Below are 10254 nucleotides of genomic sequence, written 5' to 3'. Positions count from 1 at the left end.
GTTGGAGTTTCTCCACCTCAGTATCAGGCTCAGAGCTGCTGAATCCAAACTCCTCTCCTGTCATAAAGGCCACCTGGTGAATAATTCCTCATATCCTGTATCTGATTGGTCTGTGGGAATGTGGTGATTTTGAGCTTTAAAGATCAGCAAATATCTGAGCTCACAGTTTTCTCCCTCTCTTTTCACACATGCAGTGTTTCAGATATTTATAAATACAATCTTCTGAATATTAACTTCTGCTAAATAGGCTAAAGGTAAAGTCTGATGAAACTAAGTCTCTTTCATTTTAGCACAAACTTTTCAGTTATGAGGAGGCGTTCCGTTTCCTCATACTTTCCATCCTGTTCATCCACTTTTCTGTTAGCCACGCCCCCACAGGTGAACCAGCAAATCACTGCCTCCGTTCTCACAAACGTCTGATCTGTGGCCGGTCGGACTTCATTCCACAGATGTGCTTTAACAAAGTGTGAAGCTGAACTCTGAGCTGTGACAGTGAAGCAGTGTGAGAGTGTCAGTAGATGATCAGCAGAGGAAAGTGAAGCTGCTGTGAGCTGATGTCCTGAAGGGCTTTTAAAGAGTCTCTGAGTTTGACAGGAACATGAAGATGTTTGTGGTGTTTGTGATCCTCCTGCACGGTAAGTACACCTTCCTCTCTCTGCTCTCATCATCAGCTTTTCTTTCATCTCTCTCTCTTTAATGTGTTGAAGTGCAGCAGGAGGAGATTTCCATCAAACACTGGATTCTGATTCAGATCAAACTAACAATCCAAAGCAGCAACTTTCAAATCTCTGGATTCTTCTTGGTGGCTTTCAGATGAGCTCATGCTACAATCAGCTATGTCAGCCATTTTTAATCTGTCTACATCCTTGTAGAAAATTTTTAAGCATATGTAGAGTAAACTGTTTGTATATTTTAGAAGCAATAAGGCACTAATAAGAAGCATCTGATTAAGACTTCAACACTCTCCCTGAACACTGAAATACATTTTACTCAGTGGCGTTTACAGAAAGAACTGTTTGAAGAAACGTAATGTACAGAGAGAAAATCTCCTGAACAAAACCTTTATCATCTGTGTGGACACGCAAATTAATATGACATTAATATTTTTAAGCACATCAAAATTGGCACCCCATGTCAACGCTGCTAAACACCTCAAATTAAGTGACATTTTACTTTTCCCTATAATGTCCTCTGTGGGTTTTCCAGGCTAATTTCTTATTAAAACTATACCCAAAAAACAAACAAACAATTAACCCTTTCTAGCCCTTTCCCATACAAACCTTTGTTTTCCCCCATGTTTGTTTTTTATTTGGAAAAAGATGATTTTAGCTTTCTCAATTGAAAATTTAAAATACCCTTCTACACCCAAATATTCCCCTTTACCTGGCCCTCTTGGAGTTTCTTAATGAGATGGTCTATATTTTTCCCCCTTATCCACAATGCGTCATCATCTGCAAAAATGGATTTACCATAATTTACAGAGACATCTGTTGCTAAAAAGTTAAATGCAAACCAATGGACCTATGACATATCCTGAGAGTTCTTGTGTGACACCTTGATAATGAGACAGCTTTTTAAAGGGCATCAGTTGGGACTGAACCAGCTGATATTAATTTGCATTAATTGGGAGGATTGGTTTCACGACATGGCTCAAGCAGTCCTTCACTTTTTTGTCTTATCTGATTCAGGATTAGTATCTTGCATGGCATGCAGTCTGGAGCAGATAGGGAACAATCTGCCTGAGCTACACTACAATGTGGTTTGAAGTACTTTGGCACAGATGGGAAGATGTTAGTATGAGTCAGTGAGTGAATAAATGTCTTACTGCCTCTCGTTACCTGGTTAGGTCCGCGGCTCTGATCTGTAGCATCTGTAGTAGCTTTGTCCTGAAAGTTGGAAAGAGACGTCGGGAGGTTTCACCAGCAGAACTTTATTCCTTTGGAGGTGGTGAACACAGTGAACAGCTGAATACTAACTTTTCCCTCACCACTGGGCCTGTTAGACTCTTTTGGCTTTGGTAGCTACTACTATACATACTTGTCTTCTTCTCACTCTCTGTAAACTTAGTGAGATTAATGAGACTACAATCTTACACACACACACACACACACACACACACACACACACACACACACACACACACACACACACACACACACACACACCAGAGAGAGAGAGGTGGTTCCTGTCTACTCCACAACTTTAAATCTGTGGCCTGAAATACATTACATATATTACCCATCAGGCTACTTTCTTAAACCTATCACTGTAAGTTATTGTTGTAGTGAAGGAAAGTCAGGTTGGACTGATCTATTCTCACAGGAGTGTGGCTGTTCCTCTGTCACACATGCTGCACATCATAGTCTGTGATGTTTGTTAGAATTATGAAATGTTTGTGTTATTGATATTTTATCAATATTTTTATTGAATGGAAGCATCAATCATGAGGACAATTCAAGCAGTTTTATGTTTTAATACTTTAAGAGGTCTGCTAAAGTGCAGCCGTTTTGTTCTTTAAAAGTCTTTCACTTCAGTGTGACTGATTAAATTAACTTGACTGTTTGTTGTTTGTAAAACTGGTTTCTGAAGATAATGTTGGTTATATTCAACTCATATTAACACTGGGTCAAACCCACAACATTTATTTGATTTGCTTTTCTGTCCTTCCAGTTTCCCAGCATGCTCTGGCTGTGGTGGTGGAGGTGACTGAGGGGGAAAGGTCTGTCCTGCTGCCATGTCTGTTTTCAAGTATTACACCTGAGGACAATCCCACAGTGATGTGGACTCGCAGTGACCTCGACCCCAAATCTGTACACCAACGAGGCGAAGGAGGAGATGATCTTAGAGGACAAAACCAGCGTTACAGAGAACGCACATCAATGAGACCGGATGCTTTGGACTCTTCAGACTTCAGCCTCACTCTGAGAAAACCCACAAAGAGTGACAGTGGCAACTACACCTGCTCCATCAGTGCTGGAAGTGATGAACGGAGAGTCGGAGATATCCAGCTGAAAGTCAAAGGTTAGCAGAAAAACTCCAACAAATGTCGTAATTACTGGTCATATGTTAGTACTGCAGACAAAGGCCAGATGTCAAACTGAAGAAAAGCACTTCCTAAATGATTCTGCAAGTCTCGATGAAACCAGCAGTAACGTTTGTAGACTTGACTTCACTGAAAAAAGCAAAACGTGAGAACAAAGCAGTAAAAAGAGATCTTGCTGCTACAACCGTTGGAGATTTATTCATTGAGATATATTTAATTCAGCTTCTGGTCAGAGAGGTGAGTTCATGTCAGGGAGGTTAAGCACACACATCTGTACATATATTTATAACTGCCAGCTGACTTTTTACTCATCACTCAACATGAAACATTCAAGATGGTTTTTTCTAAGTGTGTCAAAATCTGTGTTTCTGTGCTAACCTGAAACTTCACCATGATCTTTTATTAACTGTAGTAGCATCTCATAAATAAGCTTTGTTTAGGGATCTTATTACTTATAACCACATTAATAATTACAGGTCACTTGGATAGATTTCTCACACAGAAAATGGTACGTCCAGATGAACAGAATAAAGTTTTTGGGGTTCTAGTTCTGTGGTTAATATTGTGGTTTCTTGTCCTCTCAGACCAGCAGGTGGAGGTGAAGGTGGAGGAAGGGTCAGACTCTGTCATCCTGCCCTGCAAAACAACACCTGACCTGCCTGAGGACACCAGAGTGGAGTGGACTTGCTCTGAAGTGGGACTCATCACAGTCCATGAGTATTCTAACAGAAATGACGACCTTATGACTCAGGATGAAGTTTACAGAGACCGAACGAAGATGAATGAAGACCTGCTGAGAACTGGAGACCTCAGTCTGACCCTGAAATACCCCACAGAGAGAGACAGTGGAGGATACATCTGCACCGTCTACAGGGACAAAGACATCCTGAGACAGAAAGTAGTGCTGCAGGTCAAAGGTCAGAGATCTATATACAGGTCAGAGGTCAATATTGTGGACACAGGTCAGTCACATTTTTTTAATGTTTCTCCACAGAACCATTTCCATCCTGGGCCATAGCTGTCCTGGTTCTCCTGGTTCTTCTTGTGGTTTCTTGTTGTCTTTTATATCATTTCCGGCACTATTTCATGTCAGGTGAGTGTCTCCTACTACACTACCCATAATGCCGATGGTCAGCAGGTGTCCTCTGGTGGCTCCTTGACTGCGGCTCACACAAACTTGTTCCAGAAGCTGAAAGAGTTGAGTTACAAACAGCTGATACAGAGAGCTGAAGAGAAACTTCCAGGTTTGTTCCAGAAGTCAGAAAACCTCCTTCAGACTCAGTCATTGATCAGTGAAACAGCTCCACAACATGACTTTACTAAACAGTGTGTGTGCTTCACTGCATTGATCTGACACAGAGGCTGCATGTGGACAAGCTGTTCTTCTTCTGTGGTGGTAAACAGCAGCTGACATGGAAACATGTGCTGACAGTAAATGTTGCAGCAGCTTCAGTAAATGTTCCTCCTTGAGTTGTGCTCAGTCATGTGGTGGAGAGCTTCAGATGTTCAGACACACGAGATCTTCATGGTTTCTGTGCTGATGTGTGTGAGACATGGCCGACTGTGGAGGCTCAGTCTGTCTGTTCTTCTTCATCCAACATGTCTGCAGCACTTTACAGGACGCTGCAGACTAGTTACCAAAGAACGAGTCAGGAACACATCAGGAACAAACTGAGACACAATCTGACTGAGACTAGAAGACAAGGAGGGACAGGGAGGTCATGTGACCATCACAGCTGCTGCTGATGTCATCATGTTGTGCTTTGTTGTCCTCTCAGATTACGGGGTGAAGGTGGATTCAGGGGAGGAGTCTGTCCGGCTGCCCTGCAAAGCTATAGTCAGATTCCTCAAAGACACTAGAGTGGAGTGGAAGGACAGAGACGACAGGAAGGTCCATGTGTATGAGAATGGACGTGACCAGCGTGGAGAACAGTACCGGTTTTACAGAGGACGAACAGCGATGAAGAGAAACCTGCTGAAATTTGGAAACTTCAGTCTGACCCTGAAACTTCCCACAGATGACGACAACTCCACCTACACCTGCACCATCAGCAGGAAGGGAAAATTCCTGAAGAAGAAACAAGTGGAGCTCCATGTCAGAGGTCTGAACATAGTTTCATACAATAAACATATTTTATATTTGACACTATTTCCTCTCCATACTTCAGCCTCTTGGCCAGTTTAGGTTCTCAGTGGTTTAGAAAGGCAGAGCTTATTGATCAGCAGCAGACTGGATGAAATAAATCATCATAAAACTGAATGATCGTTTATCAGCTCACTGATGGATTGTATAGATTATTTTGTATTTTTTTAAGTAGAGCTGCAGAGTTCATCTCTGCTGCTGATTGGACATAAATAAAACAAAGGAACTGTTTATGTTCAGTGGGGCAGTTGGACATGTTTCAGAAGCAGTCGAACATTTCATTGAAAATATGTCATTTGAACCAGTCAAACATGCTCAGAGTTGCTTTAGTCTGTACAACTGATGTTGTGTTTGTTGTCCTCTCAGTCCCCCAGGGGGAGGTGGATTCAGGGGTGGAGTCTATTCTGCTGCCCTGCGAAACTACCATAAACCTGCCTGAAGTTGCTAAAGTGGAGTGGAAGACCAGATTCAACAGGAAGGTCCACGTGTATGAGAACAGATCTGACCAGCTTCAAGATCAGGACCACCGTTACAGCGGACGAACGAAGATGAATGAAGACCTGGTGGAAACTGGAGACCTCAGTCTGACCCTGAAATACCCCACAGACTGGGACACAGACACCTACACCTGCACCACCTACAGCAGGGAGGGAAACATCCTGATGAAGAAACAAGTGGAGCTGAAAGTCAAAGGTCAGTGCTGTTTTGTGTGTGTGAGCTGCAGACACCATTGAAACTTGAGAAAGTGTAATAACTCCAGCTGTACATATCTTATCCATTTAACCCATTTATTATTTGCCAATGGTTGTATTCATAGTTTATTCATATTTTAACAGTTCCTCTTAGTATTCAACATCATTTAACATCACAACAACGTGGTCACAGACCTTTAGGTCCTACTGACCAACAACACCTGATGGTAATTAAATGGCCTACCTTAAAAACTGTGACAAAAAGACATATCATATATGATATGTCTTTTTGTCACAGTATTTAAGGTAGGCCATTTATGTTTGTGTGCCTCTGTTTTTACACTTAGTGTGAAAAGCCCAGCCCCTTATTGTAAAAGCCACAAGACTTGACAATTCTAATTATAAAGAAAATAGGAAGCTATTAATAAAGTCTATTTTAGACACACAAAATCAAACCAAAGCCCTCTGCAGAAGAATCTTTAAAAAAAAAAATTATATCTCCAGGTTTTAGATTTTGATCTGCTTCTGTCCTTCAGCTTTCTCTACAACTCTGAAAACCTGCTGCTGCTACAGCTCATGTTGTGTTTGTTGTCCTCTCAGTCTGCTGTGAGGAGTTAGAGGAGGGGGTGGAGTCTGTCGACCTGCCGTTCAAAACCTCAAAAAACCTGCCTGAAGATGCTGAAGTGGTGTGGAGGGACAGCAATGACAGGAAGGTCCACGTGTATGAGAACGGCTCTGACCAGCCTGATGAACAGCACCAGGTTTACAGAGACCGGACAGAGATGAATAAAGACCTGCTGAGAACCGGAGACCTCAGTCTGACCCTGAAATACCCCACAGATGGAGACAAAGGAGGATACAGCTGTAGAGTCTACGGGGAGATCCAGAGATACAAAAGAGTGCTGCTCAGAGTCAAAGGTTTGTGTGGTTTCCATGTGGTGGGGTGCGAGGCAAACACTGATGTATATAGTGAAATCCACGTCCTCATTAACTGTGAAGAACAGCTTGCTCTAAACTGGAACAAATTACAGAGAAATGGACCAACAGTGAAGTCCAAGCTTTGTTAGAGATCCAGGCCTGCAGACACACACAGTGTAAACACAGTGAAACTACAGAGTACTGTGAGGAGGTACAAAAGCTCCTCCTTCTGTTCTACTCAGGAACCCACTGCTGCTGTCTGTACAGCTCATCTTTTGTTTGTCGTCCTCTCAGACTGTCAGGTGGAGGAGGGTGAGGGGGCGGAGTCTGTCCAGCTGCCATTTAAAACAACAGCAAACCTGCCTGGAGATACCAAGGTGCAGTGGAAGGTCAGTGGTGATAAAATGGTCCATGTGTATGAGAACGGCTCTGACCAGCCTCACAAACAGCACCAGGATTACAAAGACCGAACGGAGATGAATAAAGACCTGCTGAAAACTGGAGACCTCAGTCTGACCCTGAAACAGCCCACAGAGAGAGACCGAGGAGAGTATAAATGTGAAGTCGACGGGGAGGTCAAGAGAAACAAAACAGTGCACCTCAAAGTCAAAGGTTTGCTTGTGTCTCTGTGTGTGTACATGTTTTGACATCTTTGTGAGGACACAAACCTGGCATGCTACAATACTTGTGGGGTCTAACGGTCACTTGTGGGGACAAAATGCCCATTTCGATGAGTTCGACGGCATTTTTTAGTCTCAAATTGTGGTTTAAGTGTAAGTGTAGCGGCAATCTTCAGTCCTTCATTTCCGCTTCTGCAGGACATAAATCTTCTGACTCGTGCTTTTCTAACATAGTTTGTATGCCGCTGAAACTGAAAACTGCAAAACAAATATCTCCAGTTGGAGCCCAGTTCTTATTTTCCTGATATTATACCAAAAACAACTATAAACAGCAACGGTTAGAAAACTGTTGCTCCTGATTACTTGCCTAACCTTTCATCAACACGGCAGCACAATACGACCACTTTTACGACACCTGGTGGAGGCCCGTTGCGGTCCTGACGTGCAAATCGGTCGTCCGATATAGGGTATAGGGGCGAAAGACTAATCGAACTTTAAAACACTTTAAAACCACACAACAGATGAACAAATCAGAACAAATTTACGGAGCATATTATATCAGATTACAACATAAAATAACCAAGATTAAAATTAGAAACAGTGGTTAGGTTTAGGGTTAGGACTTCATTTTTGATTTTTAGGGTAAGCAGCTTGGGAAAGCATTATGTCAGTGACATGTCCCCACAAGGATGTAAATACATACAAACGTGTGTGTGTGTGTCTGACTGTGTTGTGTCTCCTCTGCAGGGAGAGTTCAGGATCAAACAGGACAACCAGAAGCAGCTCCATTGATCTGAGTCCTGATGGCTGATCAATCAGTTTGATCTGTGTGTTCTTTGATTATTGATCAGTGATGTCAGAGTGGAGTCAGTGTGATGTTGTTGTTGTGTGTTTGAGACTTTTAGTGTCCATGAAGGTCTCTGCTGCCGTAGATCCTCTGAACTGTGACAGAGGTCTCACTCTGGAGGAAACTCTCAGCACTTTCCAGCAGCTCCTCCATCATGGAGGACGTTCCCTCACTGTAACAGGTGGAGGAGAGAGGAGAGGAAGCACAGGTGGATCCTCTGAGGAAGACATTATTCTGTTAAATGAGAGGAAACAAAGATATGATTGCTTCGTCTCAGTCCAATCGATCTGTTTTCATGTGTACCTCAGTGTGATTGTTTATGTTTATCTTTGTATATTGTACAGAGTCGTGTGATCTGCCCCGGCATGACAAATGTAAATAATTTTATTATGAGGCAGGTGTAGTTATCTTATATTTATATTAATCTGTTCAGTGAACAGAATAAAAATGCCCTCTTTGATCTACTGTGGTTCTTCTTCTGTGGTGTTTCTGATGGAGCAGCTGCTCCTGATGTTTGAGGATGAGACCAGAGTTCCTACAGCTTCAGGTCAGAGAGACTGAAGCTCTCAAAGTGCTTTCTAATTGGAGATAAAGTATTTGAATTTCAGGAACAGGGCCATTCCTCCAATCAAGCATCTTCCAGTTCCTTTCTATATATAATCCCCCAGTTCTACAAGCGGTTCATTCTCATCTTCATGCCCGTCCACCCTTCCTTTTCTCACTTCTTTAACTTTCTCCCTTAGAATTAGTAATTGGGAATCTTCAGGGGCGAGGCCTTCCCCAATCCACAGCTCACTTCATGTTTAAGCCATTCGCCTTTATGTATTAAAATAATATCAAACCTAAAATGAGGACGTGGGCCCACTGAGTGAAAGTTTTTATCTGGCCAGCTTCAGTAAGAAATACAGATTATTCAAACAAACGTTATTAACCCGATCAAAAAACAGGGAATGTACTTAATGACTTCATACAGACATTTCATGTAGACTGAGCTCAGTTTTTACTTTTTTTTTTTAAACTCTCAGAGTATCAGAGCCCACCACAGCTAAAACAATCAGTCTCACACATCTAAACTCAAATTTACTGGAATAACAATTATAATCCACGAGCTAAACAGTTTGTAAATATAACGTATAAAGAAATAAATAAAGTCAAATTTCTCATCTACTGACATGCTTTTCTTATAATTCGGCAGGTTGTTCCAAAAGTTAGACTATAATTACATATTTTTCATCAATATTTAAAATCCTGACCTGTACCTGTTGGTTAGATCTGCTGTAAGTAATATAAGTTTTTCACGTTTAGTTTAAATGTGATACAGTCATTTAAAAAGTAAGGAAAGTTCAGGCACATAGAGCTAAAATAAAAATCATCATCGCTCTTTACATCCAACCTCAGTAGGTGGGGTTATCACTGTGGAGACAGACGGGCCATCTTTCTTGTCAAGTTCAACCCTCTCAAGGCAGGTGTTGCCGATTTGCAACAGTTAAAAACTAACAACCTGATTACCTCACATACATATTTTATGAGGTTATTTTACTCAGAAGTACCACTGCAGGACTTGGTTGTGCATCAGCAACAAAAAGTTTAATTTGAGCCTGAGAGGGTTAAAGTGATATCTGATGTTTTCAATGTCACTGTGAGTAGGAGAGCTTAGAGCACAGTATCTTGTATGTTTTCCTGTGACTGACAGTACAGTCATGCAGTATATATACCAGCAGTACTAAGATTAGAAACAATTACCAGATGTCTCCAGCAGAGGGAGCGTGGAGCTGTTAAACTACCACATAGTTTCCTCTCTTCAGTCGTTACATATGAGCTGAGGAACATTTGTGTCTGAGCAGCTTTCATAGCAAACATGCATGTTTATGGTAACAAACATGTATCTGTGCTCACATGTTAGAATGAAGGTAAACACTCCCACAGATTTCTGTACTGTCCATGCTGAAGGACATATCCTTGTCAAGAATGAGCCCAAGAATCCTCACAGT

At 41.9% G+C, this 10254-nt stretch overlaps 1 protein-coding gene across 1 annotated transcript; it reads left to right on the top strand.

The window, feature by feature from the left end:
• The first annotated feature begins 442 nt into the window (after nt 1-442).
• Nucleotides 443-8868, top strand: LOC146672440 (uncharacterized). The gene is made up of 9 exons (XM_085387166.1): nt 443-635; nt 2671-3021; nt 3628-3960; nt 4038-4136; nt 4822-5145; nt 5553-5879; nt 6479-6796; nt 7091-7408; nt 8164-8868. The coding sequence occupies exons 1-9, from the start codon at nt 599-601 to the stop codon at nt 8211-8213; spliced, it is 2157 nt and encodes a 718-aa protein (XP_085243292.1). The 5' UTR covers nt 443-598; the 3' UTR covers nt 8214-8868.
• Nucleotides 8869-10254: the final 1386 nt, after the last annotated feature.

The sequence above is a fragment of the Rhamphochromis longiceps genome, linkage group LG3 (assembly GCF_057381845.1).
Source record: "Rhamphochromis longiceps isolate RC_006_pf linkage group LG3, R_longiceps_female_GT1.1, whole genome shotgun sequence".
Lineage (NCBI taxonomy): Eukaryota > Metazoa > Chordata > Actinopteri > Cichliformes > Cichlidae > Rhamphochromis > Rhamphochromis longiceps.
This window is presented reverse-complemented; position numbering and strand designations above follow the sequence as displayed.